The 15,149-nt window shown below is 51.2% G+C and overlaps 6 protein-coding genes across 6 annotated transcripts; 3 read left to right on the top strand and 3 right to left on the bottom strand.

Annotated features, from left to right (window-relative positions):
• Positions 1-503: 503 nt before the first annotated feature.
• Positions 504-3,065, top strand: Z518_08605 (uncharacterized protein; the record flags this gene model as incomplete). Its single annotated transcript, XM_013414345.1, has 9 exons — positions 504-651; positions 733-835; positions 934-1,186; positions 1,248-1,315; positions 1,451-1,670; positions 1,812-1,847; positions 1,956-2,055; positions 2,178-2,432; positions 2,590-3,065. The coding sequence occupies 9 exons, from the start codon at positions 504-506 to the stop codon at positions 3,063-3,065; spliced, it is 1,659 nt and encodes a 552-aa protein (XP_013269799.1).
• Positions 3,066-3,440: 375 nt separating this feature from the next.
• Z518_08604 (N2,N2-dimethylguanosine tRNA methyltransferase) lies at positions 3,441-5,684 on the bottom strand (the record flags this gene model as incomplete). The annotated part of the gene is made up of 1 exon (XM_013414344.1): positions 3,441-5,684. One exon carries the CDS (start codon positions 5,682-5,684, stop codon positions 3,441-3,443), a length of 2,244 nt encoding a protein of 747 aa, XP_013269798.1.
• A 741-nt stretch (positions 5,685-6,425) lies between these two features.
• On the bottom strand, positions 6,426-7,007 carry Z518_08603 (uncharacterized protein; the record flags this gene model as incomplete). Its single annotated transcript, XM_013414343.1, has 2 exons — positions 6,426-6,902; positions 6,999-7,007. 2 exons carry the CDS (start codon positions 7,005-7,007, stop codon positions 6,426-6,428), a joined length of 486 nt encoding a protein of 161 aa, XP_013269797.1.
• Positions 7,008-7,476: 469 nt separating this feature from the next.
• Positions 7,477-9,348, top strand: Z518_08602 (uncharacterized protein; the record flags this gene model as incomplete). Its single annotated transcript, XM_013414342.1, has 1 exon — positions 7,477-9,348. The coding sequence occupies one exon, from the start codon at positions 7,477-7,479 to the stop codon at positions 9,346-9,348; it is 1,872 nt and encodes a 623-aa protein (XP_013269796.1).
• A 358-nt stretch (positions 9,349-9,706) lies between these two features.
• Z518_08601 (uncharacterized protein) lies at positions 9,707-10,621 on the top strand (the record flags this gene model as incomplete). Its single annotated transcript, XM_013414341.1, has 1 exon — positions 9,707-10,621. The coding sequence occupies one exon, from the start codon at positions 9,707-9,709 to the stop codon at positions 10,619-10,621; it is 915 nt and encodes a 304-aa protein (XP_013269795.1).
• Positions 10,622-13,531: 2,910 nt separating this feature from the next.
• Positions 13,532-14,845, bottom strand: Z518_08600 (uncharacterized protein; the record flags this gene model as incomplete). The annotated part of the gene is made up of 4 exons (XM_013414340.1): positions 13,532-14,003; positions 14,049-14,330; positions 14,413-14,545; positions 14,602-14,845. The coding sequence occupies 4 exons, from the start codon at positions 14,843-14,845 to the stop codon at positions 13,532-13,534; spliced, it is 1,131 nt and encodes a 376-aa protein (XP_013269794.1).
• Between the last annotated feature and the right edge of the window lie 304 nt (positions 14,846-15,149).

Raw genomic sequence — 15,149 nt, 5'->3', positions numbered from 1 at the left:
GGCCTAGTTCTCTCCCCCGCTTCCCACCAATTATAACCTCCATCGTATTTCCTGCAGTCCTTTTCCCCCTATTTTTTTTTTTGAACACCATCTCAGGCGACATTCCTGTGATAGATAACGGATAGTCTTGCGAGCTAATGGACAGACAACCTTTTCACAACCTTTCGTTCAAGTGAATTGATAGACGAGCTCCGTGCCAATATTGACCGAACGAGTCGATTAGGTCGAGATAGAGAGGAGAAAAAGATAAGCGGGTTCTTGCGTGTAAGATGCATAGCGGCGAAAGGACAGCGAGCCCTTTGGCCACATGGCGTCCGACCTGACGCAGGTTTTATATGATCCCAGCCTTGCGCAGATGGGAGAGATGGCCAGCATCTTTTTCCTTGTGAGAGAGTAGAGAGTACATCGTTTCAGAGTCGGACTTCTCTTTTCCCAAACAACTTGATTCTCTAGACCAACATATCAAAACCGGCAGATATCAGTCCTAGTTAATACCATCCATAATGAAAGACGAAAAGGTCGGCTCCATCACCGAAGACCTCGACACCACCATCGCGGTGGAAGAATGCAAATCTATCAGCAGCGATGATGCCCTTCTCATGTCTATGGGCAAGAAGCCCGAGTTGAAGCGTGTCTACAATTTCTGGACATGTATGTTTTGTTTTCACCATGTGCCACACGGAGCGAATACCTACAATGAAAGCCCCTTCGGCTAACGGCATCTTGTTACAGTATGTGCCTACCAGATCATGATCTCCTGCAGTTGGTCGTGTCTGGTTGTCCTATACTCGACCATCTTTGACGTCGGTGGACCATTTTGTCTGGTCTGGGGCACGTAAGTCAAACCTTTCCATCCCTTCCCTGCCTGACTCTCACCATTTACCCTCTCTCGTACATTACGTTGCCATCGTTAACGACGAACTTATCCTGTAGACTCTTCGTTGCCGTCGGCCAGACCCTCCTTATGATGTCGCTGGCCGAGTACTGCACCATCTGGCCCACGGCGGGAGGGCAGCAGTATTACACACAAGCCGTGTCGACGGGCAAATTCCGACCGATCCTCTCGTACCTGGTCGGATGGGCAGTTATTGTGGGCGAGATCTCGACAGGGTCGAGCTGTGCCTTGAACAGCGCTGATATTATTGCGTCGTTTGTGGAAGTCACACATCCGGATTTCTCGTGGCATGTCAGTACTTAGTATTCTACTTCTTCTAAGCATTACTTGACTGACAGCATGGTACATATAGCGTTGGATGACATGGTTGATCTACAGTGCATTCCTGATCGGGCCTATTGTCATGAACCTGAGGCAGACGTGAGTAATCTGATTGACCCTTTCTCAGTCCACTCTCCTCCATATACGACGGCCATGGTGGTCAAGAACGCATGCATCCTCATCCGTCGAAACACGAAGGATTGCTCCTGTTTACTAATTCTGCTGAGGAAACAGATGGCTTCCAGCAATGAACCTCTTAGGCGCTTTTTGGACCATCGCCGGAGGTCTAGCATGGGCCATCGTCTTCGGAATCATGGCACCCAAACACGACGCGAGGTTCATCTTTACCAACTTCATCAATAACTCGGGCTACGCCAGTAAAGGCTGGGTGTTTATCATGTCCTTCTACAGTCCCATGTACGGCCTGTACGGGACTGATGGGATGATGCATTTGGTATGTTCACCCCTGTTTCTTTTATATTCTTTCTTTCCGCATGACCGGATCGAGGCGGGACTCTGCACCCGGACACGACGGAAGGAAGCAAGCAATGAAGATGATTGATTTGCTAATGCCGATTTATTTGGTACGAAATAGGTCGAAGAAATGCGAAACGCATCCAAAGAAGCTCCTGTAAGTACAACATACGTTTTCTCATTCTATCTATCAGGCATATAAGACAAAACGACCCTCTCACGTGGTATCTCATCGCTGACTTCTGCCTTTTCACCCGCGTCCTAGCGCGTCATGGTCTGGTCTATGATCTTCTGCAGTATCACGAGCTGGCTCGCCGCGATCCTCATGCTCTGGACAGCAGGGAATTGGGAGTCCTACATGCTCGGTACGTACAATATATATCTCTCATGCCCTCACTCGACCCCTTTTCTTTTCCCCTTTGGATGCTCTGGACGATGCGTGGTCACGACGATACGTATGTTCTGACACACATCATGTTCAATGCAGCGTCCCAACCATATATGAACTGGTGGATGGACGTCACGAACTCGGTGTACGGCGGCGGCATCTTCTGCGCCCTCGTGATGATCGGACTGAATTTCTTCATCATCGTCGGTACCAACAACGCTGGCTCCCGGCTTGCTTGGAGTATGGCTCGTGATAAAGCGTTTCCTTATTCCGAGTACTTTGCCCACGTCAGCACACGTTTCCACATCCCGCTGAGGTGCATGATTGCCATTTTGGTCGTGGATTTGGTCATTGGTGAGTCTCAGGTCTCATTTCTCTTTCTAGTCCAATCCCACTTCGAGGCCCAAGTCCATATTCGGGAATTGAATTTGCTCCTTTTCTCTGAGAAAGCTTAAGCATCAGACAAAATGAGATGAACGGCGCTGACAACAATTCCTCTTCCTCAATCTAGGCTTAATTGTCCTCGGCAGCGATCTGGCTTTCGAATCCATCATCTCGGGGGGCGGCGTGACCTTGCAAATCGGCTATGTCACGCCCATCATCGTTGTGCTCATTCGCGGTCGCAAAATCCTCCCGCCCCGTCCCCACTTTGATCTCGGCCGCTGGGGCTACCTCGTCAACATCATCAGCGTATGCTGGTCTCTGATCATCATCGCCATGTACCTGTCCCCACTGTACGTGCCCGTGACGATCGCGACGATCGACTATATGAACTGGTCGTGTTTAATTGTCGGCGCGACGATCTTGTTCCCGGGCTTTTATTGGGTCTGGCGGGCGCGGTTCAGGTATATTCAGGAAGGCAATTCCGTGTTGGCGGACAACGTGGTGTTCATTGACGGGGTGGCGGTGGACGGACGCGAGGCGCTGAGAAGGGCTGCAGTTGGCTGGTCGAACGAAGCAAAGACACCAAAAACATGCGGTGAGTGATTGTGTTAGAAACTTTGGGTTCTTTTTGTCCCGTCGAGGCGATTTGGTTCGCTTGGAATGTAAGGCGCGGGTTGTTTGAGGACGATTGTTTGATGTGACATGTTGAGAAGCGAAGCGAATCAAAGAAAAATGTATACAGAAAGGAAGATTTTGGAATCGGGTAGAGTACAACCACGTTGAAGAATAGAGGACTTGGCCAGCTGTCGTGGATGTCACTATGGTAGATCTTTCATGAAAAAAGTACTGTGAGAAGGAATTATCGGGGTCTGTCCCCATAGCTGATTCGAGATTCGAATTCGGTTCGGCCGGAAACAAAGCCTGGAGGCAAAATCATCGGCGGAAAGAAAAAGACCTGTCAATAACAGACCCAAGAGGCTAGCTCATGCGCCCGGCCCGATTCATTGGGCCCCAGTTCTCTCGCGGATTCATTTGGTACCGAACGAGTTTGCCGCGCTGCTTCTCCCGGCCGAGTTTCTCGTCGAAGACGATCTTGAGCTCTCTAGAAGCCGGGCTGTGTGCCCGTGATCGTGAGTGGTGAGATGGTGGTTCTCCGTCTTCGCCCTGGCCTTCAGATTGGGCTTGGGCTTTGGGGTTTTCACCGTCGCCGTTGGCGGAGACAGCAAAAGCCCCATTCTCCAACCTCCACAGCATTCCCTGCAGGACGGTCTTGAGGTCTTCTTTGGTCTCGCACCGACCAAGCTGCTTCGTCGCACTATCTTTGAAATCCGAAACCAACGCCCTCTCTGACCCTCGAAGTTTGGCCAGGACATTCCATCCCGGCGACGCTTGCTTGATAGCGCCTTCTCTAATCGGTGCTTTCGTGCGCATAAATTCGCGGACGATCTCCCAAAGTACACTCCAGGGAGTATTTGTCTTGATACTGCCGGGCTTGCAATGTGAACGGGTAACCCGGTAGCCGAGGCTGCGGATCGCACCGCGCATCATGTCTTCCGATGGTGTTGCGCAGTGGATTACCTTCGCTAATTGGTTAGGGACGATGAAGAATGGTGCGCTGTCGATCGTTCTCGGTGGTAGTCGTGGAATAATTTGAGGTTCCAGGTTGCTGTCGTTCTCTGCTCCCGCCAAGGTTGAATCCTCACGGGTCGATGGGTGAAGAGTGAGGTCTTCCTCCAAAGCCAACGTGAGCATTCCCTCAAGTCGGTCGGTTGTGCCATAAACGTTCTTATCTAGGGACGGCACTCGCTCCAACATTCGCTGGACGAAATGTGGATTGTGCAAAGGACCCGACCACATCGGACCAGAGAGGTGCATTTTGGAGCCGCAATGCTCGCAATTCGGCGGCGTTGAAGGCGCTTGGGCCAAGGAAAATTTGTACATGGGGTCACCATTCTTGTTGAGTAATTCTTGGTGGCGCAGCAATGATTGTGTAGTCCATGCCCCACAACCATGACCACAGTTGTATACCATCATTGTCGTTCCGGCCAGAAGTTTGACTTCCTGTTGTTGTCGGTGTACGCGAATAAACAGTCGAGCGTAAAAGTCGATGTAAAGTGACAGAAGTGGTTCGACCGCCAGCCCGTACTTAGCTGCCGACATTGCCACAGCGTGGACAATCAACCTTAATCCACCTTCATGGGAGTGTGGCCCTTTCATCGGAGTGCCTCCATATAAAGCGAAGGTCTTTTCGGGATAACCTGTGGAGGCAAAGACTCCGGCGTCTGTGCAAGTCACACATAACATTCCTCCATCCTGGAGTGCTTGAAGACTCGCGTCGAAGAATGGAGCGGCTGTACCGTAAGGATCAAGGTCGATGACATCAAATCGATGCACGTATCCTTCTCCACGTCGTGGTTGCCAATTGCCGACTCTGCTGTACATGAAAGCTCTGGCATCACCCAGATTGGAGTGAACCTTGTCTTCGACGCGGTTATGTTTGATGTTGAGTTCAATGTTCCGGACGGACAGTTCGGAGAGATCGTTGGCGACGATGTCGGTAGCGAATGGGATCTCCTTGGCATAGCGAAGGGCCCGAAGACCAGTTGCAGAGAGGGCATCGAGTATGGAGAAAGGTACGTGTTTCTTGGTAGATGTTTGTGCAGGACACGCTTCTGATCCTGGTTCTTTCTGGTTGGCATCACTTTGAGCTTGTTCACCTTCGCCATTGTGAACAAACTCGGGAGGATCCCCTTTTAGTTCCATCACCGGTAGCTCTTCGTCGGCATCCTCGGGGTCATCAGTTCTTTTGACGATTTTGTTTTCGGCTGGAATCGAGTCTCCATCTTGATCGGCCAACTGATCTGCTTTACGTTTTAGACTACTCGTTTCTTCCGACCCGTTCCCGATTTGCACCTCGGCCGGCGACTGTTGGTTTCGGTTGTGTTTTTTATTCTTTCCATGCCGGGCGTTCTTCTGATTGTACCGTCTCTCCTTTTCCAACACCGCACCTTCGCCATAGACGGTGATGGCGAGTACACTCAAGTCACGGTTGAATTGTTGAATGGGGTTGTAAAAGACTGCTTGGCTTCCCTCATCATTGTTTCTGCCCTGCTTCAATTCCTGCTGTCCATAGGGGGCCAGAACAGAGGCCGAGCCTTCATGAACGTCTCTGTATTTCTTACCATCGATTATGAGGGTCTCAGGGTGTCCGGATGAAGCCATGTTGACTCGAAATGAAGTTGTGGAGAAGTTTGACAGGAAGATGAAAGAATATTTAAGTGGACATGTTGATCGGACTTTTGTTGGCCTCTCGAAGGTGAGACCGACCCGAGGAGCACCGAGACAACGGGAAATCCTCATTACCCGTCCTCTTGCACCTCACGACAAAGGGAAGAAACACGAAAATAATCTTTTAGATTCCCAGAATTGTAGTGAGGGTGAAACCGTAAAGCCAAAGGAAACATTTGATATATCTGTGCCAAGCCCCTAGCTTCTTTTGGGAATCTACGTTTTCCGACTTGTATCAACTTGAAGTGGTAGCACCTTGTTTGAATTCATTCATTGTATGCTAAATAAGCTGAACTGATCCATGGCATTGGAGGTTCGACTATCCTTGGAAACCAAGATCAAATTGGGGCCCCGGCCCCCCTCTCCAGCCTCGTCGTCCTCGGTCCTCTGCGTGTCCTTTTGTACATGGCCCATCTAGACTGTTGACGGGCATATCATGGGATAATCGGCAGCTTCTTCTGTGAAGACGTGTCCAAGGGCCGCTGTGAACCCCCCCCCCCCAAGACCCACCTCTGAGCCGACAGTCAGTCTGCCCTTACAGAAAATCTCGAGGGCGACTCGGTCCCCGGTGGAATGATCGGTGTCGTAATTGGTGTGTCGCAATCACAAGTGTTTTCAGATGTGATCAGAATCCAAGGTTGTCACAAAGACCATAATTGTGTTGTTCAATTCTCATCAAGAAACGGCGGAAACATGGCCTTTGCATCCGGGCATACACCCTGTAGGTCTTCTGGGATCATAGTAGTCCTCATCGTCGGTCACATCGCTGTCGACCTCATCAAGTTCGGGTTTCTCATCCGGGACACCACCGTCATCCTTCTTCTCATCTCCAATTTTGTCATCCTCATCCATGGGCGCAAAGGCGTTTTTAAAGCCGCCTTTCTTGAAGCCACCCCCTCCGGTTGCCACGGTTTTCGTCGGAGCTCCCAGTTTTATCTGCATCAAGGGACCTTTCTCTTCCTTCTTTGGCTGCACTTGTTTCTGCATCTCTTTCATTTCCTTCAGTCTCTTCTTATGTTGATGGTCGTAGGAGGATTCATGAGCCTCGAATTCGTTCATGCGACTGTAGCCTTTTTGGCATAATGAACAAAAGAACGCGCTACGTGCTTGTTTCGCAGATTGGGTATTGGCCGGAGGGAGTGTGAATCCTCGCTAGAAAAATGACGGTACTAGTCAACAATGCCCAATACAGAGCGCACAAAAACACTGATTGCCACGAAGCTGCGGCGATCCATCAGTGCAACTTACCGGAGCCATCTTGAAAACGAATGCTTTAACAGGCCAAGGAGGAAGCTTTGGATGAGAGACTTTGAATATCTGATCAAATCTACTTCACGTCAATCTGAAAGCGTAGAAGGCCACTGAGAATCCTTGAGCCTCAACTGATGGCGGCAGGTACATGTCTGTACTCCACCGTAGCTGCCTCCCGCCTAGCTTCGGCCCCGCGAGAAGTTTCAGCGGCGCTTTGGCTGCTCCCAGGGTATGCGTTGTCAGATTTCTAGAACCCCCTGTCTCGGGGAGAAGGGGGGTTCTCATAAAATTTCCCTATCCCACTGATCGTCTCAGCTGATCCTTGGACAACTTCTATATGATGCGAAAGCTGTCCATGATGAGAAATTTGTCGGCCTTGAAGCAGTCTGCGTTCGCCCTCTTCCGGTGGCGGCCTCTATAGTGGTCCAACCAAAGAAAAAGCTCATGTCTCTGGCAAGTCATCCCTGCCGTCGCCATGCGCCTGATCAACGTCCGAACGATCCAGTTGGAAGAATTCCACAGCGCTCGAGTTCCCAAATATGCCATCCTTTCGCATAGATGGGAGTCCGAAGAAGTCACATTCCAGGATATGAGCGCTCCCAAAATCTTTGGCAAGAAAGGCTACGGGAAAATTCAATCTGCCTGTTGGCTTGCCCGCAACAAGGGCCTATTATATCTCTGGGTCGACACCTGTTGTATTGACAAAACCAGCTCGTCCGAACTGACGGAAGCCATCAATTCGATGTATCGATGGTATGCCGAAGCTGAAGTTTGCTTTGCCTTCCTCACAGACGTGGAAATCCACAAGCATGAAATCTCTTCCAGCGTATGGTTTACCAGAGGCTGGACGCTGCAGGAACTCATCGCACCGAAGCATGTCAGTTTTCACGATCGAAATTGGGTGTTTCTGGGGACCAAGGACGATCTTGCCGGATATCTTGCTCAGGTTACGGGGATTGATTTGGACGTGCTCGTGGGGATCCGCCGTCCGTCAAGTTGCTCAATTGCACAGCGGATGTCATGGGCCTCGAAGCGGAAAACGGAACGTCTCGAGGACCGGGCATACAGTCTTTTGGGAATTTTCAACGTCAGCATGCCCATGTTGTATGGCGAAGGCGAACGATCTTTCACCCGTTTGCAAGAAGAAATCATCAAGCACTCTGACGACCATTCCATATTTGCCTGGGATCGCGGATTGAAGGGATATTTCGCCGGCCACAGTGGTCTTTTGGCGACGTCACCGTCGCAATTCTCCATGTGTCAAAATGTGGTGCGTTCTTCGAAAGGTCTGGTCAGTACCGGGGGGTTCTCCATCACCAATGTGGGATTGTCCATTCAGTTGATCACCATGCCTTGGGGGATGGAAACCTATCTTTCAGTCCTCAATTGCACGCTGAAAGGCTATCCGGAGCACCGACTCGGTATTTTTCTCGAGCGACTGTCTTCTTCGCAGGACGAAGAACAATTTGCGCGGGTACAATATGATGGAGCCACTGTTCAGCCCATACCGGTGGAGATGGTGCTGAAAGATTCCCAACGTCGAACCCGACGCGTCCACGTTCGACAGACCATCATTGATGCTCCTCTTCGTCGGTGGCACGGATTTCGACTCCATGACCTCGACTTACCGGGATACACCGCAGAGGAACTCCTGCAGATGAGCCTTCATTTCAGAGACTCCTTACGTCCCATGACTCGATACAGCCCGGAGGAAATCCATTGGGCCAAAAATCTTTCTCCTCATGGATTCGCCGGCCTCCCTCGAAGGCCTGTTTTCTTTGGGATGCCACGGGGTCGAGGCACCGTGGCAATCATCTATATCCCCCCACAGCGGCAGGACAAAAACGGGGAACGGATCTGTTGGATCAAATTCGGCTTCGATCAAGAATTCTCGCCTATGTGCATATTTGGCCGGAGACGGTCGCTGTGGGGCGGAAACGCCGCCCATCTGGCCGTGGACGCCGAGTCTTTTGCGGCAGCTGAGAGGTCTCCCGGCGAACACGCGCTGCTATTCAGGAACGATTGGATTGTGAAAAACTCGAGTTGTGTCAACACCAAGGACATTGCAGCGCTTTGGCGAAGTCGAGATTTTTGCATCCTTCGGGGACACAGGGACCGAGGACTCGATGCGAAAATCCCATTTTTGAAGGTTCGTATCTCGATAAAATTGGAAGGGATCCCAGCAGATTATGCCCCCGATATCAGACCGCCGGACTCGTTGGTGGCAGGCATGAACGTTTGGACGATTAATGTCAGTTCTTGGAAAGATCCGAAGGGAAACGAGGGAGTGAAAACCGCGTTGGGAGCGTCGGAGTTCGTCTTACGGTCTTTGGATATGTTTGCTTGAGCGACGATTGGTGTACAGAACGGTATATTACATTGTTGATGTCGTTACGAATATAGCTTTGGCATGCGGACAAGCACCGATTCCCCTTTTTGGATCCTGCCCGACTTATTACATAATCGCCCACGCGGTCTCGTGGTAATCACGTTGACACGTATTGGTCAATTCAGTACTCGTCAATTTCCCCAGACTCGCGGCTTACGTCGTGTATGAACAATTTCGGTGTTGTGGTTCAGATTTCATCAACATGCTTGCTCCAAACCCTTCAACCATGCTACTATAGCGACAGCCTGCTCGCAAACCCCTTGATGTTTCCCACTCCTTCAATACCTCTACCATCCATAGAGACATTTCCTCCGCCATGTCCGCTCCCAAAACCGACCTTCCCCCTCTCACCACCGGCGACACCATGCACGAAGTCGAACCCGGCCCCGTCGATGAGAACGACAACATGGACTTCGATCCGGAAAAACCAAGAGGCCCATCGTCTTCCTCGACCAATTTCCTCGGCCTCACGCCCTCGACGACCCAATACATTCTATCCTCCCTGCAAAGGTACTCCACGCTCCCGCCTACACTGTACTTCGCCATGCACTACACGAACACCGCCCTCATCCCGCTCGCAACCCGCAACGTCGCCGAAGCCGACAAATACCTCCTCCTCACCCGACCATACTATCAGACCTTCCCACTCGAGGGGCTCGTGATCTTTGCACCGATTCTCACGCACGTCGTTAGCGGCATCGCTCTCCGCATATACAGGCGACGGCTAGCCGCGCGGCGTCACGGTGCCGAAACGCACGCGCAGCGGAAGGAGATGCCCTGGCCGAAAGTCTCGGCGATCTCTGCACTGGGCTTCGCCCTGTATCCGATGTTCGTGGCGCATGTGCTGACGATGCGAATCATTCCGAAAAAGGTCGAGGGGAACTCTGCGGGCGTGGGACTGCGTTATTTTGCGCACGGCATCGCGCATACTCCCGTCATCGCGAATGCCGGTTATGCGGTATTCGTGTCGATCGCGAGCTGGCATTTCGTGACGGGCGCGGCCAAGTTTCTGAGGGTCTCGCGCGAGTATATTACGGAGCCAGGACAGACGGGGGCCGTGAAGAGGAAATGGAGAGCCAGAATGATCAATGCGTTGGCTGCGACGGTGGCTGCTGTGTGGGTTGCGGGGGGATTGGGTGTTGTGGGCCGCGCTGGTAAGGGCGTCGGTTGGGAGGCTAGTAGTTGGGACAAGATCTATAAAACTGTGCCTCTGCTCGGCAAAATGTTCTGATGGCATTGAGGTTGTAATGTCACTTTATCGCGAATTTGCCAGGCTGCTGTGCTTGGACGGGACTGAGCGAAAGAGCCGTGGTTTTGATAGATTCCAGATCGACATAGGCGACAGGCCCACTCATCTTCTTGTATGCAAGAAAAAGATGGAAATCTTCTAAATGTCTTTGGCATTCGATTCGATTGGAATCCTATGAATTAAATAAGAATACAGGTTGTCTCCCTCATGCTCCAGACGACGACATTCCTGCCCCCCCCCCCTCCCCTCCCCCAATTCCCATGCAATGTCACACCAATCAATACGTGAAAGGCTTCGGATAGATAAAAGTTGGTGATTTCAATTAAGGGCCAAGGAAAGCTGACGGACAAGTGACGTTGCAGTCCGCTGTGAACAACACGAGGCAGAGCCGACATTGGGCTAATCCGATGCAGGATCCCATGGCATTCAGGAGGCCGTCTCTGTCGACGTGGAGCGGCCGATACCCTATTGCGGTTGGATGCGAGGCTGTGAAGTTGGCCAACATCATTAATTTGGATTTCTCGCTACCGACAATTAGACATTGCGTGGAATCCGAAAAGTTAGTGTCTTCATCGGACAAGCACATGTCTTTGGACAAAAAATGAAATCTTCCTCAGAAAGAGCGATAGGTATTCGTTTCAAAGTGTCACTAATCCAACTGATGTTCCAGGGTGATTTAATATCACGAGATCGGAATGCGAAAAGTCCGTCCAAGCGTCATGTACTGAGTGTGAGCAAAACGTTCAGAAGTATACTTGGCCGGCCCGGTTTTGAATAGGCGGATGAAAGGACGACATCTTTTCCTTGGCGCTCTCTTCCGCAGCTTGGTGAGCCTAGTTGATGACGGCAATTTGATGTGCTTTAGGCGGTATCTGTCAAAGCTAGGCGATGGGCCATAGTTGATGCCTCTGTACTTGAGGCCGCTGCCAACTCTGGCCTCCGAACAGAAGCCGGAACAAATTCTGTGAAGGTTAATTCCATATTAGGCCACGTCAGAGTCAGTTCCTGGATATTCGGCGTGGCCGTGAAGAAAGCAGACAAAAATGCGGTGAGAGCTGCGTGAGGCGTTTCGCCAGACGGAGTCTTCAGCACCCGGAGGCTGTCATTTGGGCAAATTCCAAAGAAGAAAGGTACAGATCAGATATGGGACAAGTCGGGGAAAAGCCGAAGCAATTGTTGAATTGTGGGTGTTTGAGACAGGTGCAAGGTGTGACTCTCGCTGGTCCAGAAGCAACAGTGAGAAGTAATTCCAAGTCGATCGGATGTAAACCTCAACCTGGAGGGGCCAACATTCTAATGGGCGGTCCAAAAAGGGAAATCTCAGATCATAAGAGGAGTCAAAGAAGCGGCCACAGAGTTTTCAGGGTGCCCGGAGAGTGACGAAAGAGACCTCATGGGAACATTGGAAATTCTGCCGCGACAGCCGCGAAATCTAGAGGAAACTGTCCAAAATCGTCGTCAGTGGCAGATGCGAGCAGCAACACAACCGAGAAAGTTGCATGAAAAAAGGGATAGGCGACCCATCGCGTAGGATTGCAAGATACAGCGTCCAAGGAGGCACTTTGGTCGGCTGTCAACATCAACCTGACTTATGTCATGGTGAAAGCCTCTCGGATCAGTTAGGTGGAATATTTCCAAACGATGCAGCCCGTATCGACCAACCCGCCCCAAACCAGGATCCTGGTCTGGTATGGAGAATGATATTGAGTGGAAAGAATGAGTAGCTTCGGCATAGGAAATACCGGCCCTCGCGGATTCCTTGATCCAGTCGGTTTGTTCCGTGTTGGAGAGAGTTTTCTCTTGAATTAGCACACGTGTAGATTTTCAAACTCCTCCGTAACGTAGACATCTTGAGAGGTGACTATCCGACGGCTAGACAATAGGGATCCGAGGTGAGGAGGATGTGCCATTAAAGACATCCCTGACTAGACAGAGTTCTCGCATAGGGGCGGTTCAAGCAGTAGATCTGTCATATGGTAGATCTGGGATGGCAGTTGGGATGTAGGCAATGTCAAACACACGGAGGCGGTACGGTCGACAGGGGACCTGATACAAGGGCAACACGAGGTGAGACAGGCCGCCATTTTCCAGTGAGTTAACAGAATGTTCGATCATCGATGATATTTTCGGAAGGTTCTCGAGATTGAGTAAGTCCGGCTGAGATAGAGACGGTGCGACCGCAGGAGGTCCTGAATGCATTTGCTATCAAGGTGTCGTCAGAGGTGCTTTGTAAAGAGATCGGAATTGCAGAGATCGATAAACAGATCAATGCAAAGCCAGAGCATGCTAAGGGCGGAGAGACTAGAGATGATGGGAGGAGTCGCTGGCGATGGAAGAGGATAGTGAGATGTGAAAATGTGAGTTGAAGGAGCCACCACTCCACTCGATGTAGCGATTGTCCAGAAGGGTCTGAGATGCTGAGACAAATCGAGCGACAAGCGTATCACCACACTACCGCCACTTCTTCCTCAAACATGAGCCTGTGTACCACCACGATAGCGTCCTTCTCAAATAATATTCACGGTTGTATAGTGCAACAAATGTCAGTGGTGTCTCTAAGGTCTATTGTCGTCCTTGCTTCTCCCGTCAAAGGGGAACCTCCTATCCCATACGAGCCTGTCATCCGCTGCCCAAGCGACATCGCCCCCTATTAGAGAATTTCAGGAAAACACAGACCGGAACTGCACTTCAAGGAATACCATCTCGCATTACGCAATGTACATGGGGGTTCCTTTGAAGCCCGAAACTAAGGAATCGACGACGTTTGTGGCCACATAATTAGCAGTCACCCTGGGTAATGACACAATCCACCGGATCCGGCCCCAAACTCGGGAAAAAACTGCGCCAATACACAGGTCCAGAATGTTTTTACTCCAAAGTCTCTTTGTCCATTTACACCCTCAAGAGCTTCGCTGCGTAGTTGGTGATGGTGTCAACCTGAGGGAAGCTCATCTCTTCCAGCTTCTGTGCGTACGGCGTAGGTACTTCCGCACCCGTGACACGTACAGGAGGTGCGTGGAAGTAGTCAAAACCGTATTCCACCCCCAATGCGAGAATCTCCGAGGCCACGCCAAAAGCTGGGAAACCTGACTCTACAGCCATGAGGTGACCTGTCTTCTTTACTGATGTGATAATGGCCTCCACATCCATGGGCTTGATTGACCGCAAGTTGATGACCTCAGCTTCAACGCCATAGTTCTTCTTCAGCAGTTCCGCCGCTTCAAGCGATTGACCCACACAGCGTGAGAGCGTCACGATAGTCAAATCTTGGCCAGGCCGCTCAATCTTGGCCTTACCAAAGGGCAGGACGAAATCGCTCTTTTGCGCGTCGGCACTCATTGGGAAAGCTTGGCCGTAAAGGAGTCTGTCGGATGTCAGCTGGATTCTTCATGACCAATAGAGCGCATACTCATTCTCCAATACCACCACGGGGTTGGGATCGCGGATTGCGGCCTTCAACAGACCTTTAGCATCTTCGGCACTCCAGGGAGCGACCACTTTCAAGCCGGGGATGCTCCCATACCAGGCCGAGTAGTCTTGTGAATGTTGTGCGGCAACACCAGCGGCAAAACCATTGGGACCTCGGAAGACAATAGGGCAGGGCTGAATACCGCCGGACATGTAATGCGTCTTGGCAGCAGAGTTGACGATTTGATCGATGGCCTGCATGGAGAAGTTGAACGTCATGAATCTAAGCCATTGGTGAGCAATGTGTCCCGCAACCAAGATGAAGTGCTGTCCAGGAGAGAACACAAGCACGCGGAGAGCCATACTCGCAAACAGGGTGTAAGCCGGCGAGAGCAGCACCCACCGCCAATCCGCAGAAGCCAGATTCGGTGATAGGAGTATCAATGACCCTTTTGGGTCCGAATCGGTCCAGGAGCCCTTTTGTGACTTTATATGCGCCTATGATCCCGGAATCAGATTATGATTCCAGCTGGCAGAATGCTTGAACGACCAACCATTGTATTGAGCAACTTCTTCTCCTAAGATGAAAACCTTTTCATCCTGCTCCAATTCTTCCGCAAGAGCTTCATTGAGCGCGTCTCGGACAGTGAAGGTTTGGTTTGATTCCGAAGCATATCCACGAACGGCTGGCAGCGTCACCGGTGCGAATCTGTGAAGTGATGGACGTACACATGAAGGGATCGTGGTCCGTTGTGAAAGGAGCCTCGATGCCGGCCTGAAGAGTCTTGACGCCGACATGATCACTCCGGGGAGAGCAGACCGGGGGAGAGATGGCAGAAAAACCTGGTCAAAAACTCGTCTCCGCACCTCCTCCGAAGGAATGGCTTGGAGTTGAACAGAAGGTAGACAATGAAAAAAGTTGTCCAGGACAAAGTGAGAGACCGCGGGTGGAGTTTGCGTATGAAATCTAAAGCTCATCGGGGTTGGGAAGCTCACCCGGCGTTGCCAGATTGGCGCTGCCATCTTCGGTCGCCGCTTGGAAGCCCCCGAACAAAGCGGTTCGGGAACCAAAACACCCTGGGAGCTTCGCCTTCTTGGCATG

The sequence above is a fragment of the Rhinocladiella mackenziei genome (assembly GCF_000835555.1).
Source record: "Rhinocladiella mackenziei CBS 650.93 unplaced genomic scaffold supercont1.6, whole genome shotgun sequence".
Lineage (NCBI taxonomy): Eukaryota > Fungi > Ascomycota > Eurotiomycetes > Chaetothyriales > Herpotrichiellaceae > Rhinocladiella > Rhinocladiella mackenziei.
The sequence above is the reverse complement of the archived record's forward strand: the minus strand, read 5'-3'. Positions and strand labels throughout refer to the sequence as shown.